Source organism: Artibeus jamaicensis, unplaced genomic scaffold, assembly GCF_021234435.1.
Source record: "Artibeus jamaicensis isolate MK-2021 breed Jamaican fruit bat unplaced genomic scaffold, CSHL_Jam_final contig_402, whole genome shotgun sequence".
Lineage (NCBI taxonomy): Eukaryota > Metazoa > Chordata > Mammalia > Chiroptera > Phyllostomidae > Artibeus > Artibeus jamaicensis.
This window is the reverse complement of record NW_026521818.1, coordinates 5,075,504-5,094,735: the sequence shown is the minus strand read 5'-3', so window position 1 is coordinate 5,094,735 and position 19,232 is coordinate 5,075,504. Positions and strand designations below refer to the sequence as shown.

The 19,232-nt window shown below is 34.7% G+C and overlaps 1 protein-coding gene across 1 annotated transcript in view; it reads left to right on the top strand.

The window, feature by feature from the left end:
- Positions 1 to 5,171: 5,171 nt before the first annotated feature.
- The window catches only part of TMEM232 (transmembrane protein 232), a 171,280-nt gene continuing 157,219 nt past the window's right edge, over positions 5,172 to 19,232 (top strand). The window contains exon 1 of the mRNA XM_053665278.1: positions 5,172 to 5,296. Coding sequence (XP_053521253.1) covers positions 5,172 to 5,296 — 125 coding nt within the window. The remainder of the gene's footprint in view (positions 5,297 to 19,232) is intronic.

The following is a 19,232-nucleotide window of genomic DNA, read 5'->3' as shown; positions in this document are numbered from 1 at the left end:
TTTTACAAGAAGTCCAGGAGAGGATATAGAAAACAATTCTTTGATAAGAATAAATTTTACAGTTTTTAAAAAACTATATATATAGTTTTTGTTGTTGTTAGAGAGGGAGGTAACAAAAGAGAGAGAGAAACATAAACGTGTTGTTGTTTCTCATGTGGCCCCCACTGGGGACCTGGCCTGCAACCCAGGAATGTGCCCTGACTGGGAATTGAACTGGTGACCTTTTAGTTCACAGGTCAGCACCCAATCCACTGAGCCACACCAGCCAGGGCTACAGTTTTCTTTAGTACAGATTGCCTGTAATGACTTCATGTACCTGATAGGAAGTGGTCATATAGTTAGTAGATCATTCAATCACTTCTCTGTCTATTCAGGCTTCCTTGTTTGGTCAGTCATGCATAGACAAAATGTATATATCCTTCATATACTGTGAACATTGGATACTTCTAATTACTGCCAAGTTTACCCTATTGCATAGTGTGCTAAGAGCAGCCAACCACTGCTTAGTGTCCTTAAAATCTGTGGGCTGCCTTTCCTCAGCCTCGGTTAATGCTCTTCTAGTACATAGCACCTACACAGCGGTGTTTCATCAGGTTCAGGGTGAAGGTTTTCATCAGATATTACCTTAGAATATTCATCAATGAATTTTTTTAGCAGATTTTTTTCTTGCAGATATTTAGATATTTTATACCATGAAGCTTCTTAAATTTCCACAGCCAATCTGAATATTTACATTCACATTTAGTGTTCAGTTCTTTATGAATCTTTTGCTCCTTCAGAAATGGCCTAAAGACTTTGATTTTGTTTAAAGACTAAGACTTTAAAGACTATGTTTGTTTTAAAAAACCCACCATATTATTTGATAATTTTGTGCTGAAGGGATTCATGGTAAGTTCTTGCAAATTTTAAGTTTTCTGTTAATTAGATAAAGAGATTTTCATTCTTTGAACTCAAGGCCAAAACAGACAAAGAATTCTGTTGAAACAGGTATTAAACCCACCTAATTTATTTTTAATTTTAAATAGATTATTCATTACATCTTGCCATACTTTTATAAAATGTCATATTAATCAAATGTTCCTCTCGGGCAACTTTTCCCCCTAAAATCACTTGGGCCCTATTATTCAGCACCTTGGACTGTGATAGTGTTGGTTTATAGGTCAGTCCTTTTCCTCTGATTGTAATTTACTAAGGGAAGGGGCAGTGTTTATCTGTACATCTCTTAAACACAGGAAACTTAAACATCATTAACACTTCTATTTTTGTGGAAACTGAACCAAAGTGAATTTTCTAAATGACAACCCCATAAAATGACTAATGTGGTACTATTGGGTAGTGCTAAATATAAAATGGGCAAAGTGTTCTTTTATTTCTAGTTTACATGTAGGTGTGTGTGTGTAGTTTTCTTTATTTCATATTGCATGGTGAGCACTGTGAATAAATAAAAAGTGCTGAGATGTATCATAAGCCCAACAATAGAATTCATGGACAATTACATCCACTTTTCAATTCTTTCACAAATCATCCATCACATTAGTAGTTTGCATCAAAGCCAAATGACTCCCTATATGGTGTCAACCTAAATAGAGAGGTAAACTGAGGCAAGCTGAAGTCATCAGAAAATGAGTTTATTTAGGAGTAGCGGAGGAATGGCAGTTTTGGAAGCACAAACTGGAGCAAGCTACCAACCGGCAAGTCTGCTGAAGGTTTAGGGCAGGCTGTATTTATGGGCAAAGAGTGCAGGAGTCCTGTCAAAGTCAACGCAGTAAGTTCATCGGCTTGAGGATGATGAGAGATTTTTTATGAGTGTTCATTGGTCAGGAGTTAAGTTCCAGTTTTCTGTAAATCAAACATTTTGGGGCTTAGTCTCTCAGTTCTTAAGTTTCATTTTCCTGAGGGCACATCATGGGATTTTCTCCATCCCATATTTTCCAGTTCCATTTTATATTAAAAACCTTCCACAGCGAGAAGAAGAGGTTTAAGTCAGAACAAGGCTTTATCAATGAAGTATGATCTCACTGCAATTTTCCTATGTAAATGAAGAAGTGATTGATGAGAGATTAGTGGAAATAGTTCTTATTTAAACTTTGGTGGTGTTTTTATATCATTTTCTTCATCGTCCAAGGCTTTCTAAATCATCTGTAAATACTTTAAACGCTTCTGTGGTCAGTACTTTGAATATTGCTATTTCATATTATTTATGGATTATACTTAATCACCTCTGGGAAAATGCCAGTTATTTTATTTACTACTACAAACTTAAAGTACATGTAGTGGTTATGAATCATAGTCGATAGCCTTATGTGTGCGCAATAAACATTTCTGTCCTTTCTTTAAATTGACTATGTATACTCCAATCCTCTGTTCTGCTTGACTTGTTGGGTAGTCTCAGTTTTCATTAGGCCTGCCCCTGCCTGTGGTCTTTCCAGGTCCTTCATCCTTATGCATCATTGGGAGAAGCACTATAGGGCATTGGGTCAATTGTCATATCTATATGGTCCTCTTTGTCTTTGCATACCTCTTCTGCACAATGACTAGGCCTGGACAAGAGCTATGCTATGGGGTCTATTATGATATGGGGTCTAATCCCTTAAGAGATGCCCAGACATCTCCTCCCGGGTATTGTCCCCTCCAGGGATGCTGCTGCAACAGAGGAGGTGGCTCTGAATAACCTCTGTTAGCTCCTGGTTTCGGGAAACCTCTCTATCATCCCAGGAACGTTTTTTCTCCCTATAGGGTACCCAGCGTCATATTTTCAAAGAGCTTAATTTTTGTTGCTGTTTTTTTCTTAAGATGGGGAGGAGCCAGTGACTTTGGGCAGTTTCAACTTCTTTCTGTCCTGGAGAAATTCAGCCAACAAAGGAAGAAAACTATATATAGTCTTTTCTGAATAGGGAAATACAAACCAAAAGAGGTCAGAGTTCCTAAAAATATATGTAAAGGCTGCATTCTTAAAAGACAATAATGGTACCCCATCACTAATACTTTTCTCTTATAAACTGACATTTTTAGTCTTTTAATTATTTCCAAAAGGAACATGGTTTTATATTCCTCATTTCCCCCCCCCATGCCACCTAGTAAAAGTGCCCAGTTGTTGTTATTGTTTTTAATATGTACAAGTGTAGGATCCTGAAATGGATAAGATAATCCAGTTTCCAGCATATTTTGTCTAAAAGTTTTATAATTTATAACTGATACATATAGTTTAATTATTTCATGGCAGGTAAAATAATTCACCATTAAAAACACAATAGATAAAATATACTCTAACTTTATGCTACAGCAATCTGATTAGTTCTTACTCTGAGCTTGGATTTTGTTGTTGGCACTAGGGATATGTTAGAGCATCTTGAACAAGTGGGTGGGGACTGTGGGAGGCCCACGTGATCAGCAGACGTAAGTTTGGAGAAGTTACACTAGCAGGCATGTAAGAGATGAGACTGGAGGAAGACCGGTCAGGAGACTGGAAGAGAAGAAGTTATTGTATTAATCTAGGACAAAGACAATGGCATCCTGATTAAGGTGAAAGGCAGAAAAGATGAAAAGAAGACTTGATTAACAGAGCTCCTTTGAAGATGGACATCAATAGCTCATAGCGACAATAGCACCTTCAGAATAATTTGATGCTACATGAACTGCAGAACAACCTGAAGTAAGATGAGGCCTGACAATGACCATGAAAGGAAGAATTAGGTGGAGCCTTGGTTTCTTATGACTATGAAGCTGCCAAAATGGCCCTAAATTATCTAGATTTAAACTGGTAAAAAATTTTATGTCACTAAACCTAATTCTAATACAATAATACTCTTTTGTAATCTTATTTTTATTGAGGTAAAATTTGCATATAGTGAAATGCATAAATATTCATTGTACAATTAAGTGAGTATGCTGGGTATCTGTTGCTGATAACAACCACTCTAGAACTTATTATGTTAAATAATTTTTATCAGCTCTCCTGGTTCTGGAGTTGACTGCAAACTGCTGAGGCTGAGTAGTTCTCATTTAGCCTCTCTCCTGTGATTTTAGCTACTTATCAGCTGAAGTGCTGCTCATTTGAAGGCCTGACTGGGTACTAGTGTGCATACAGTAAAGATTAAAAAATAAGTAAAACCAGAATGCATCATAAAGATATAGTAACACGAACACTACAAATAATAATAGTCATGCGAAGGTTGACTGGATCCTACTGAGGACTGCGGTGGAGCCCCGAGAACACTAATGGTTTACTTCCTTCTTGCCATTGCTGAGAACAACACCCTCTCAGGGTTTCTTTGCTTTTATTATTTAAATAATTCTGCTGCATCCTTGGGAAAAGTCTCTTTATACAGTTACCCCGTCTAAGTGTGTTGTCTGTTTCCTGCCAGAACCTCGACTGATACAATGACGCGTGTTAAAAATTAGCTGTCTTAAAAATGAAATGTGAAGTAATTTGATATAATTCCGACTGCCCATTTTGTTACTTCATTTTGTTATTTAAATATTCCACCAAACACAAAGAGTATGCCCTAGTTTTGGCCTTACCCCCATAAAATGGGCTCAGACATGCTTCTAAAGGAAAATAAATCTGGCTGTGAGGGCAATCAGAGAAAGCATAATCTAAATGGCAAAAAGACAGAAGACAGGGAAAGAAATTTATAAGTAACCTTAAAAAGCAGTAGCATAGTAAATCTAATACTGATCATAAGCACTTATTTATGTAATACTTCCTGTAAGTCAGGCTTTAATCTAAGCAATCTACATATATTAGTCAATTTATTTCTGTAAACGTACTATTCCCTTTGCACAGGAGAGGAAACTGAGGCACTGAGCAGTTAACTAAATCAGTCTGACTGTATTCTTTTAAGTGCTATCTATGTCATGCTGTTCTTTCAATGGTTTTGCTGCTAAAACTGGTAAAGTACAATAAAGACTATATGTTATATGCAAGGATAATTTTAAAGTAGTAACAACAGATAGAATATGAGATTTTGATTTGAAGTTGGGTTTGACTCCTAGATCTGGTAGTTTAAGTTTAAATACTTCCTTAATATAATTTCACACTTAACCCTGCTTTTCCCTCTTGCCACCGTTTTCCCCATAAATAATAAATTTGCATGAAGCATATTATTTCATACTGAGAGTACATTTGAATTTAATGTATAATTTAATCTTTCTTTTTAGGTTTATGATCCATGAATATGTCTGTTAAGAACTCACCTGTGAGTAATCCGTTTGGAGTAATATCTTCCTCTTATTATGAACAACACTTGAGGTTTAATTTACAAAATTTAAGGGAAAAAAAGAATGATAAATCAAAGTAAGTTAAACAATTTTAAGTTATTAAAGTACTGAACCCATACATATTGTAGAATTTAGAAAGTATAAATAATTGTAAGGATAAAAATCTTAACATTTGCTATTTTTTAAATAGCTTCATTATTTATAATCATGTCCAAAATTTTGAATTTTACATGTTTGTTTAAAACAAGCAATTCTTATAATCTTATATGTATTTTAAGTTGCCATAATAACCCATGAAATGCACAAGAAAGCAGTCAATAACTACTATATAGTGCAGCACTATAGTTATTGCTATGTCATTTGCTCTTTCAAATGAAGCCATAATAGAATGTTTTTCTTCATCAAATTATTGTCTTGTGATAAAATTTCTGAAATGCCAGTTACTAAATCAAAGTTTGTTGATAATTTAAAAATCATGTGTAATTTTAAGAAATGTTGAAACTTAAAAAGAGAATAATAAGATGTATAATACAACTTACGTATGTTTGTTTAAAATATTTTCCTTTAATAAAGAACAGATTGGCAGATCAATTCAAGGCTCTTTGGCCTCACTCACACGTGCCCTCCCTACTATAATGACTGTGGCACATATCATTTCAGTTCATTTTTCTACTTTAATATACATGAATATAAAAATCATGTTTTCCATGTGAATAAATTTAAATTATATCTTTACATAAATTATATACACAGATAAATGATCACACATTTATTTGTGACTTGATTTGTTAAAAAACAGTTTTGTTTTTAATTCAATCCATATTGATGATCATGTATTTTGTTTCATTCACTTTAGCAGCTGCATAATGTTCTAATATTATGAATTTTATTTACCTTATTTTCAAAAATTTTGCCATGAAATTCATGCTATAGTGAAAATTATTGTGTATTTCTCCTTGTGTACCTTTATGTTTCTTTGGAGTGGGTTTTTTGAATGCCTGGATTTTAAAATTTAAGTTGATGCTATTGCTCTCCAAGGTACCTGAATCAATTTACATTTTCTTTCTCAGCATGAGAATGTATCACTTACCCCATCCACACCAACACCTGGTATTGCCAGACTTCTTAATATTTGCTGTTATAGGAGGTCAAATGTGGCACTTGCCTGATATCTAATTTTTTGAAATTCCTGGTAACTAATGAGATGAAACATCCTTTCATGTATGTTGACATTAGAGTTACTTCTATAAATTATCTCTTCATATGTTTGACCAATTTACTTTTGTGTTGTCTTTTTAATTGGCATTTGATATTCTTAAATATTTATTATGAATTCTTCCAGGCTAGCTTGTCTTTAAACTTTGTTTGTGTGGTACCTATCATCATGCAGAACTCTTAAAAATTAATGTAGTTATTATGTTTTTAAGATTTATTCAAGATGTTGAGTGTAAGTATATATTGCTAATTTGTTCATTCTATTGGTCCATTTTATTAACATATGAAAATTATTCATGCATTCTTCTATCGTTGGCCATTTGAATTATTGCCTGTGTATGGTTAATTGTAAACAGTGTTTCTATGAACACTGTTGCACAAGCATCCTGGCACATATTCTAAGATACATACCTAGAAATGGACTTTTTGGATCATAGAATATATGCCATTTAGTGAACAGAAGTATTAATTATAAATGTTTTATTTTTAGTCATTTTTCTATTTTGCCTGAGAAATCTGTCTCCACCATCAGATAATGTAGATATTCTTACACATTATTTTCTTAACAAACCTGTTGTTTTTTTGTCTTTCATGTATTACATTTGGAAATTATTTTTGTTAATGGTGTGAAGTACAGGTCTAATTTTTGCATTCATACCCAATTATCAACACCATTCTCCACTATTTCTCTAGTACAGTTATTGCAGAAATCAGCTGCCTGCATGTAATGGGTATGTGTCTGGGCTCTCTATTCTGTTTCACTGGTCTGTTTGTCTCTTTCCATACCAACACCCCATTGCCTTGGTCACTATCATTTAGCAATATCATCAAATAGTTAATATGACTGATTTTCCAAATTTTTTGTTCTTCAATGATATGCTGCATATTATTTTTAGAATCACTTTGTTATGTTTATTTTTCCAAGCACATGAGATTGTTTATTGGATTTTTCTGAATCTACAGATTAATTTGAGAATTGGCATTTTTAGCATAGTAAGGATTCCAATCCATTAACAAGAAGTATCTCTCCATTTATATAGTTACTTGTAAAACTTATTAATGAAATTTTAATGTTTTTTCCATATAGGTACTATCTTTTGTTAGATCTATTTTTATGTTTTTTTGTATTTTGGTACTATTACAAGTTTTATGCATATATTTTTTCAAATAGATTTTTTTAGCTATTGTCAGAAGAGATAAATATAACTGACTTTATGCATTGATCTTACATACAGAAATTTTGGTAAATTGTCTTATTAATTCTAAACATTATTTCAACTTTGATTTAAAAGTAATACTCTAAACATTTCGTCATTAAGTATGTTGTTTTTCTCTAACCTTGTCATTTTAATCTTATCTTGTTTTGTTTATGAACCACACTAGACTTTATTACTATTTTAAGTAGTTAATGTTCCTTTACATTTTATTTACTGCATCACTTTCCTTGTTTTTTATTCCTTCTTGCTTCTTATTCCTTGTTTTTCTTTTGTCTGATGTACAAATTTAAAATTTTTCCTTAGTGAGATTTTGTTGTTAAAAATTTTTATTAGTCTAAATATATTTTTATTTTATTCTTATTCTTAAAAATTTTAAACTGAATATGGAATGAACTTTTTTCTATTATAACTTTTATTCATTTCTTCCTGCAGCACATTAGTGATATTATTCCACTCACAGCTTCCCTTATTGCTGTTGAGGAGTTGGGTGAACTTTTGATTCAATTTTTTTAACATTAATCTGTTCTCCCAAACTTTGGCTACTTTCAAAAATTTCTTACTGCCTTTCATTTTCTGCAGTTTTCCTATGACATATCAGAATATAATTAAAAACTTATTCCCCTTGGATTTCTTAGACGTTTGAATCTGTGGACCGCTGCCTTTCATAATGCCTTAAAAAATGATCAGACACGGTTCTTTTTGATGCCAGCTGGGCAGCCCATTCTCTCTTTTCTCTCCTTACAGGACTCAATTAACTGTACATTGGGCCATCTCATTTTACACTTCATGTCTTTTACTCTCACATCTCCATTTTCCATCTTTTGTCTATTCTTCCTCTTTCTGAATAATTTATTCTGATGTGATATGTTTTCTACATGACTAATTTTCTCTCTTGTTACAAAATTTATCCATTGAGTTTTAATATTTATATCTTACATTTTCAGTAATTCATTTACTTTTCTTCAAATTTTCTGTTTAGGCTAATCATTTTTGGTTTCCTGCAGATAATTTTAAGCATATCGTGGAACAAGTATAAAGGTTTTATAATTTATGTCTGATTATTCCAATAATTGTAGTCTTGGTAAGTTTGTAACTTTTATTGTTCTCCTTTATGTCGTATCTTTTCATTTCCCACTTGTCCTTGGGGGAAATGTTGGTGTCATCTTCCAGAGAACCTTGCATTTGCTGTGTTCCAGGTACCTGGAGATGCTGCTAGTTTGGTACAACTGAACTTCCCAGTTTGATGAAACTGGCTTCCCTGTCTAAGTGTTCTTGGCCAGCCCTCTCTCTTTGCCTGGGGAATAAATCTGTAGAGACTGACCGCCTCAGACACTTACATACACACACATACATTTTTTCTTCTTATTTTTTGAGCACCAAGGCTGCCTTCTCTACAGCCTCTTGGAGTTAGGGAGAAAAGATTGGGATGACAGACAATGTAAGGGGCCTAAGTTTTTGCACTTTGAAAATCCTGGCCTTTTCTTTTCTGTGCAGTCACTTGGAAAACATACATGGCGTTGTCTCCATGGCCCTTTGATCAAGAGAAATCAAAATCTGTCCCTGGAATCAGCTGTTCGAGATGAAGCAGAGACCTAACTTGCATGAAGGAACATCATTTTTGTTTTTATTCTTAGGTGTTGCGTGAACTGCCATAGGCCTCATAACATATCTGCTTCGCTTATTTTTTCTTAAAAACGTGAGTTTTTGCAGGCTCAGAATGTGTTTTCTTAGAGACACATGTAGGGAATCCACATAAATCCTTTAAATTAGACACTGAAACCCAATATTTATGCACCAAAGAGAGAATCACACCACCTTGCAGTGAATTACTGCTTCACATCACACTCCTTTGTCACAGTTTTTTATAACTAAGATTATTTTATTGTGTATAGTCTGTTTTGCCTTTTCTACTTTATCTAGAGATGAAAAAGATCAAAACATTTTGAAGACTTGCATCAACTACACATTTATTTTGGCTTACTGGAGAAAAATGAAAGGGAATATAAATCTTATATTAGGAATATTTAGTTATATTATTAAGATTATTTTACATCTTTCTCACAGTAGCTGCTTGTGTATCTTTTATGTCTGGAAGGCTGTACTTTTCAAAGCTTCCTGAAATGTTAATAAATCTGAAGTCTTTCCTTTTCATTAGTGTTTTTGACACTTGTATATTTGATGAAATGTGTTCAACAAATACAAGTTCTAAATATTTTAAACATATTATATATTTATAGTATATATCTACTGATATTTATATGTATAAATTTATAATACAACATAACTCTTTAGTGTGAGTTTTAAATGTCTGCTGTAAGCAGCAAGAAGAAACATTTTAAGGCTCATTTATATAGTGGCCTTTTGTTTATTTGAACAATAGTTTTTTCATTTTCTGAATTATTATAAGCCTTTCAGTGAAACCCTAATGGTTAAGACCTTGCAATTAGATCTGTTAACTTTAGCCTGAGACATCTATACTTGTAGCATTTTTGTTCACCAACAAATGACTTAGCCAAAAATATGGTGAATGAGGAGCTTGATGGCCATAAGAAGCATGAACACATACATTCAACATATTGCAGTGTGTCTTCCTTTAGGATGTATTACCCCAAATAAGGTATCAGCGCCTACCCATGAAATTATCTGTACAAAGTACATAGGATCTCACAAGATTATAAAAACCATAGTCTTCCTATACTTGGGCTTACACCATTATCTTGGCTCAAGTCTCTAGAAGGCAGAATATGAGAAGAGGATTATTTTTCTAACACTTTATGTGGGATATACAAGGTCAACACAGTGAAGGTGACAAAAATTCAAAAAGGAAAGTGAGGCAAGAAATCTTTAGGTATTACCGTCCTGATCACTAAATGACATCTTGCTACAAAAAGACACAGAGGAGCTATGTCCACACTCGACATATGGGACTTAGCAAGACTGATTTCAAGAAGAAACCACATCTCACAGCAGATCATGGAATGGAGAATTGTGAAAAGATATTCATCTCCACTGCTCCCTCCTGTCTAGGATTTTCCTTGCTAAAGACTCCCCCCATAGGTGCTAACTTATCCATACTTCCAGGTGGTGACCCCTGACCCCCTGGCTGCTTCATATGTTGAAGGGGAGGGGCAGCTCAGTGCTTGGGGCATGAAAGTCATATAGGTGTGGAGTGACTCTGAGGTAGCACATTAAGCTTTAGAAGTGTAGGCTTTTCTAAGAATAGACTTCTTTTATAGACAACCTTGAAAGGACCATTGACTATTAACAAATGTAGAATAGAATGTAAGTATCAGTGCATGCATTTAGAAAAGTAAATTTTTATTTTCGTAAATATTTTTAGCTCTCAATTTTCATCTAAATGACTTTCTGCTGAAAACCCAGTCTGTGTTCATAACCACTTTGACCTTTGTCTGTTTATAGTTCTCTTTAGTAGTAACTAGTAAGTAGGAGAAAGCATTTTCAAGGCTTAAGACATTATTCCATTTACTAAGAGTGAATCAGAAATATAAGATCTAAAGAAATACAAAGACTTACTAAAAGAATATATAAAACCATAGATATTTGAAAACTGAGTATAAGTCCTATATTTCTGATTTCATACCATAAAGCTTATTGGGTATCCACAACATAAAGATGATAGAATCAATTACACAGGTATTAGGGATAACAGAGGATATATTTAACATCTGACTTCAAAACACCAAACCCAAGATCAGTGCATTCAAATTGATAAATTTAGGTGAGGTGTTTATATAGTAATTTATGTACATGCCCACATCACCAAGTCTCTATTTATGCCCTTTAATAAATCTTTTCCTGGATTCCTTATACATTCAGTTGTAACATAGACATACCTAAAAGGTCCAGGCTATTCCTTAATTCTGCTGGTACTTCTAGTTTTTAGGAGGAGCCAAGTTAACTGTTGTTCAAAATCTATGCTTGTTTCTATCCCTCCTTCTTTTTTTTTTACCACTTTCCCATATCGAACTTACTAGAAGTGCAGCTAATACTTAATTTTTTCACCACTGTATTTATTAGTACTATGAAATCTGAGTTTTTTAATTTTATTTAGTTATTTTTCAAGTACAGTTTTTTGTCTATTTCTCCCATCCCAGCCCCCCCCCCCCCGCCCCGTGCTCCCCACCTCCCTCCCATTTCCACCCCCCTTAGTTCTCGTCCCTGTGTCCTTCCAATTTGTTCCTCCAAATCCCTCCCCTTTTTCCTCTTAAATTTCCTTCCCTCTCCCCTCTGGTCACTGTCCCCTTGTTCTCTATTTCAGTGTCTTTGTTTTTATTCTGCTTGCTTGTTTGTTTTGTTGTTTAGCTTCCTGTTAAAGGTGAGATCATATGGTATTTGTCTTTCGACACCTGGCCTATTTCACTCAGCATAATGCTTTCTAGTTCCATCCATGTTGTTGCAAAGGGTAGTAGCTCCTTCTTTCTCTCTGCTGCATAGAATTCCATTGTGTATATGTACTACAATTTTTTATTCATTTATTTACTGATGGGCACCTAGGTTGGTGCTTCCATCTCTTAGCTATTGTAAATTGTGCTGCTATGAACATTGTGGTGCATAGGTTCTTTGAAATGGATGTTTTAGGATTCTTAGGATATAATCCTAGCAGTGGGATTGCTGGGTCAAAAGGCAGGTCAATTTTTATTTTTCTGAGAAAATTCCATACTGTTTTCTATAATGGTTGTACCAGTCTGCAATCCCATTATTTATCTAGTGAAGCTCTTAAAGATCTCTACTGACTTTCTAAACATTAACTCTAATAATCTTGTCTTTAGCTTTCATATCACCGCAGATTTGTGTTTTTGTCATGGTCTTCATCATCTATGTATTCTTTTCGATCTTAGTCTACAATTGCTTATTCGCATGGAACTGGCACCTTTAGTTTAATTCAAGAAAAAGAAAAGTATAATGGAAGGATATATAAGACCGTGTTGTGGAGCCTGAGAACGGCAGGTATAGCCAGACCTCATTCATTCACTCAGTACTTACTATGTGTTCTCTGAAAAATGCTGGAGGTAAAATGGTCAACAGATACAATCTTTATCTACACCAGACTATAAACTCTAAAATGATATGGGATGTGGCTATCCAATAAATGTTGGTCAGGGGCTACAGTAGTGAAAAAGTAGCTTTCTATTTTGGCATGTTTTATTATCTTGAACAACATTCCTCAAAAGCCACCTTTCAGCTCTAACATCAGTTAATTTAAGTATCAACCAATTATTTAAAATCCTTTGAGAGAGGATCGGGTTGGCCCAGCTTGGGTCAGCTGTCTACTGTGATCCAATCAGCTGTAGACCTGGGAAGAGAGGCATTTGGATTCATACAGTGCTAATGCAGAATTTAGACATACTGGCTCAGCAGGGACTATGAGTAATGAACAATTCACAGAGAAGGAGTTTATATGCCAAATAATTAATTCCATTTAATACCTCACTGAATCTCTTTCTATTATATTTGCTGTTTCTTTCTCCCTCTTAACTTTGAAATTTGTCCAAAGACATCCCCTTTCTTCACTATTTTTCCTCTTGAAATTTCATGGTTTTGAGTGTCACTGATGTGTAAGTGAATCTGAAATCTTTATTTCCAGATATTAATCATTTCCTAATACCTGCCTCACAAGTCTTTTTGGGTTATAGGGCTCTGCACTTGGATGTCTCACAGGGAAACATGGTAAATATGTCCAGAATGGCACAGATCATCTGCCTAAATTTTTCCATCCATTTGTCTTGATGGCAACTCTACTACTTATCATGCAAGGTCAAAATTTTGAGATTATCTGTATGTCCACCCTGACAATTTCTTTTCTCACATCTCAGTTGTTAAGCTCTATTGATTTAGGCTTTACCTAATTTCTCACACTCAGTTACTCTTTTTTATTATTATTTTCCAAACCACACTATAGATCTTTATTCCTTCTTACCTGCATTATTGAAATAATTGCCTAGCTGTTTACCAACAGCGACTCCTTATTCCAAACCGTTGAACACATGACTTTCACTTTAGTCATCTTAAAACATACCTGTAATCTCATCACTTTTCTGCTCAATAATTTCCTTGTATTTATCAAGTAAAATTCAAAAGTCTATGTATAACATAGAATTACCATATTTTGCCACGTATAAGCACACCCACATTTTTGGCCCAAGCTTTCAGGAAAAAATTTTTTTGTTTTAATTTTTTAATTTAATTTCATTTATTTATATTTAGATGCTTGTTTTTTGTATTATCAAGGAATTTTAGCATATATTTTTAAACATATTATGGTAGAAGAAATTTTATGCAACAAATAATTACAAAACACAAGAACAGATACAAGGTATTTTAGGCACTACCCATGTATAATATGCATCCTTATTTTCCTCTCAAAAATTTGGGCAAAAAAAGTGCACATCATAAATGGGAAAATACAGGTAGTGCCCACTGCAACTAAGAAAATCTAAAATAGCAATGACACTTAAACAAAGTAGCAGTTTATTTCTTTAAAGTGCCTTTCATACTAGTCCAGAGCTGGTAAGGGGTTACAGGACCTAGGTTCCACCTAACTAGTTGCTTTGCTATACATGGCTTAGTCTTAAGGCTACCTCATGGTCTGTTATAGCTGCTGAAGCTCCAGCAATCACAGTCATGCTTCATGCAGCAGAATAAAGGGCAGAAAAAGCGTTTGTGTATTTTTTAGGGGACTTCTTAAAACTACTATATGAATTTTACTTATATCTTTGTGGCTGAAATCTATAGATATGTGCATACCTAACTGCCAGAAAGAACTTTTTATTAAGAAATGGATGAGAATAGACATTGATGTAGGCATCTGTAAGTCTCTGTCACAGATTGCTATTCAGTGCCATTTGCTTTCGTTCTCAACTGAGCATTTCTATCTTCCTTTCCTATCTTTATTTTAAATATTCAGTCACTCGATGCTAGGGATGTATGTGTATATATATTTCCTACTTGTATTAGCTGAGGTGATTTTGAAGCAACTATAAAAAGAGGTCTTTAATTTCACTGGGTCATAAGACAAAAATGTATTTATCTGACATATGGATCCAGTGGGTGTAGGCTGACAGGATAGCTCTGATTTAGGGGTCAATGAGAAACTCATGACCCCCATCATCTCATAGGACATTGTACTCCTTTTCCTGATCAGAGTTGATTCAGCACCATATTTGTGTTCCAGTCCACCAGAGGGAGAAAAAATAAAGTCTCATTCTAGAGAAACTAGCCTAAGTTGAGGTGACCTGAAGTTGCATATATTACATGTGGTCACATTCCATGGGCTTGGCCATGTGGCTATACCCACCTGATCTCATGCCCAGGAAGAGCAGAGAAAGGATTTGGAAAGGATAACAGCTACTCTATCACAATCCAGGTTCTGTCTGTACTTCAAAGTGTAGCTCAAGCACCATTTCTGCAAATAACTTTTTTTGAGTCTTTAACCAAAACCAATAATGCTTATAACTAACAGTTATCTCCTGCTGAATATTTGCCAGGAACTAGACTGCGTGTTCTGGTTTAGTGCTTTTCAAAATGCCACAATATTTTGCCCACATTTCCACCGATGGAAAATTATTCCTCACCCTGATTAAACAAAGACTGTAAAACTATGAAGTGTTTGAATTGTGATCTCTACTCTGAGCTCCCACAGCTTTCCTTTTCTTTTTTCTTCTCTTCTCTTATTTTCTCCTCTTTTCTTTTCTTTGTTTCTTGTTCGTAGTCTCCTTTATGCTACCTTTGTGATGTGTCTCACTTCCCTCCTAGGTGGGGAACTTTCTGAGGCCAGGCCTGCTTCCTCCATTAGTCCTCATTGCACTGGGCTGGCCAAAATGTCTTGTTTAATTTTTTTCCATAAAATAAGGACTCATTTTTCATTTCCACCAATATCTTTATTGATTTGGATACTTTGAGCATGTCGGCTATCTTCTGCTATTGCCTTCCAGTGGGTAGAGGCCAGAGGTGCTGCTAAATATCTCCCAACGCATAAGACAGCCCCACAGCAAAGAATTATTTGGCCAAAATGTCAATAACACCAAGAAACCTCGCAAACCACTTTTGACACCTTTGATCAGTCGCAGACCCTTCTCTACACACTGCATAATTTTTTTTGTGTATTTTGGTTGTGTTTTTACCTATTCCTGAAATAATAGGGCATAATATACCAAAAACATTGCATATCTTCTTTCATCCTTAATATTAAAATGACTGCACAAAAATTCACCAAATTTGATGTTTTTTTAATGCACGCTGATATGACAGTTGTCACAATACAATCTAAAAATATTGTTTTGAATAAAGTTAAAGACAACTAAGTGCTACTAGAGCCATTGTACAGAAAAACTAAATGAACTTTTTGGCCAATCCAATATCTAGCAAAATACCTTGCATGTAAAAGGCTTTCATTAAATGTGTCCTGAATAAATGAACTGTCAGCTAAAAAAAAGTTCCGAATTCACAGATAATGTATATAAAGGCTCAGTTTGGTTGGGGTACCCCTAACAGGAGAAGCTAGTATATTCTCTTTATATAAAAATTACAATGATGTTCTTTAGCTGCTAGCATTTCTACGGGATTACACTTGTGCACTTAGAGTAGATTGCATTTATCTTTGTGAAGTCCTTTGATAATATGAAAAAATTTGAACGTGTGAAACTACAGTATGTTTTCTTTTTAAATGCCTACAATGCCTACATTTACTTTTTAAAGTTTTCTTCTCATTATGCTTTGTGTTTATCATTAAATAAACATTTGCATAACAATCTTAACATATGTGATAGGAAACAAATGATTAAAATAGCTATATTTATTTCCTCTTAAACATTTATTGACAATAGCTGTGGGAGACCTATTAAGAGTGAGATACCTGTACAGAAAGCTGGAAAACATCAGCTCTCCATATTTTCCATGACTCATTACAGGCTACAGTCCATTTAAAAAAATAATTGACAAAACCGAGATTATTTTTAAAATGCATTGTAAGCATAGAAAGTGAATTATTATTGTTTTGATCCTGAGGCTTTTCTATACTTTAGAAATAAAATCATAAATGCATTTTCCTCAGAGCCTATGAAAAGCTGAGATAAAATATCTCATTTTAGAAAATGTATTTTTAATTTGTATTTGAAACCCTGGATGTTGTGCGTGTGTGCATGTGAGTGTGTGGATGTGTGTGTTTGGGTGGTGTCTACAGTTGGTAGTGGGGAATTTGTCTTAAATTGCCTTGACTGTTACTTTATTAAGAAGAGTGCATACAGTGTATGTTCTCATACTGTAATACATTCTGAGGGATTTTATAAAATGATCTAAGTACAAAGACTTAGATGTATTATTTCAAATATTGGTTCTGTTCACTTTTGTTTGTTTTTTGTTTGTTTGTTTTTAAATTTTATTTATTTTTATTTTTAGAGAGAGGGGAAGGGAAGGAGAAAAAGTGGGAGAGAAATATCAATGTGTGGTTGTCTCTCATGTGTCCCCTACTGGGGACCTGGCCTGTAACCCAGGCACGTGCCCTGACTGGGAACTGAACTGGCGGCCCTTTGCTTCACAGGCCCTTGTTCAATCCACTGAGCTATACCAGCCAGGGCTCTGTTCACTTTTAAAGCTATGACCTTGAGTCTGATGTTTACCCTCTCTGAGCCTCCTTATTTTCTTCTGTAAAACAGAGAAAGTGCAGTTTAGTGTCAGTTAACCACCAGGTGTTCACTAAACAAATCGTATATATAGCAATAAGAAAAAAACTTAAGAACATCAACTTAGACCAAGGAATATAAGACAGCTCTATGAATACTAAATTATGGGTCAGATTTCTGTGGGCTTTAGAATTAGGCCTGAGATGAGTTAAGTGACCTTAAGCAGTTTCATCACCACCATCCTCACTTCTACCAAGTCACCATCATCCAGTTCCTGTCATTGTGCAGCCGCCTCCTAATCAGTGTCCCCGCTCCTGCTTCTCTGAATGGGAGCAGCCTTAGTGATTTGTGAAGAATGTGAGTGAAGTCTTACATGCTCTAATTTAAAGTGTTTATTGTTTTCCCATTACATACAGGGTAGAAGCCAGTTTAAATACCTTGTGGTTTAAATACTCACAGCTTAATGGTTTAAATACCTTGAGAGCCCTCTGGTTTAAATACCTCGTGAGATCTAGGCCCTGGCCATCTCCCTGATTTGTCAGTGGTTTCTCCTTTGCCCCTGGTCTTCTTGGTCTCTCTCCCATTTCAGCTCAGGTGTCTGTCTCAAACCTTTCCTGGTCACCTGACGTAACGCAGCTCTCTTCCCCTGCGCTCTTCTTCCACACCACTCTCCTTTTGTCTTTGCAGCACTTATGCTCAGAAATCATCTTGTTCACTTATTTTTTTCTTGTTTATTATGTATGTATTCTCCCCAAATAGAGTTTATGATCCATGAGGCAAGTGCCTGCACATTTGGTTTGGATTCATTTCTGTTTGCACCCTATTGCCTAGAAGAATGTTTGACTCACAGAGGTTCTCAATTAATAGAGAATAAAGCAGTAAGTTAACAAATGACAGACAGGCTTTATTCCGAAGTGATTTTTTTTCACCTTCCATTCCTCATCTGTCAACACTTAAAATACACTTTAGTATTTAGGACAGCTTTAGACATCAAACTTTTTAGAACAGTTTTAGATGACAGTTTTAGAACAGTTTTAGAGGTATTTATTATTTAGAACAGGTTTAGACATACCCTAAGATAGTACAGAGAGTTCCCATATATCCAGAGCCCAGTTTATCCTATTGCTAACATCTTACATTTATCACACTATAGAACCATATTGACATGTTATTAACTAAAGCCCACATGCCATTCAAATTTTCCTAGTTTTCACCCGATGCTTTTTTCCGGTTCCAGGACTCCATCCAGGAAATCGCATTGTATTTCATTGCCATGTCCTTTTGTGACTTCTTGACTGTGATAGTTCCTCAACCTTTCCTTGTTCATAGTGACCTTGACAGTTTTGAGGAGGACTGATCAAGCATTTTGTAGAATGTTCCTCTACTGCAATTTTTCCGATGTTTTTCTCATGATTAGATTAGGATTATGTGTTTGTTTTGTTTTTTGAGAAATACAACAGAGTTCAAGTGCATTCTCATTACATCAGACAAGGGCACATACTATCAAACAATTGATCACTATGGGTATTGAATGGGTCGTGTGGCCGAAGGAGTGTTTGTCTGGTTTCTTCACTGCAAAGTTACTCTCCCCCTTTTTACTCTTCATACTCTTGGACAGACAGCACTATGAGCAGCCCATCTCAAGGAAAATTTAGAGAGATTCCTGCATCTCCATGTATTCAACAATAAATTGCTAATAGATTAAAATATAAATGTAAAAATTTATTGTAAGAAAATTAAGGTGTTTATTTGTATATGATTTGGGTGAGGAAGACCACCTAAGTGAGAAACTCCAGAAATAATAAAGAAAAATGGTATAATTTATAAGAATAAAATTTTAATATATAGCTAAATTTAGCATAACAATGAAAAGAAGTATTATACTGAGATAAAAATACCCGCAACATGCATTTGCAAAATTTTAATAAGTTTAGTATTTAAC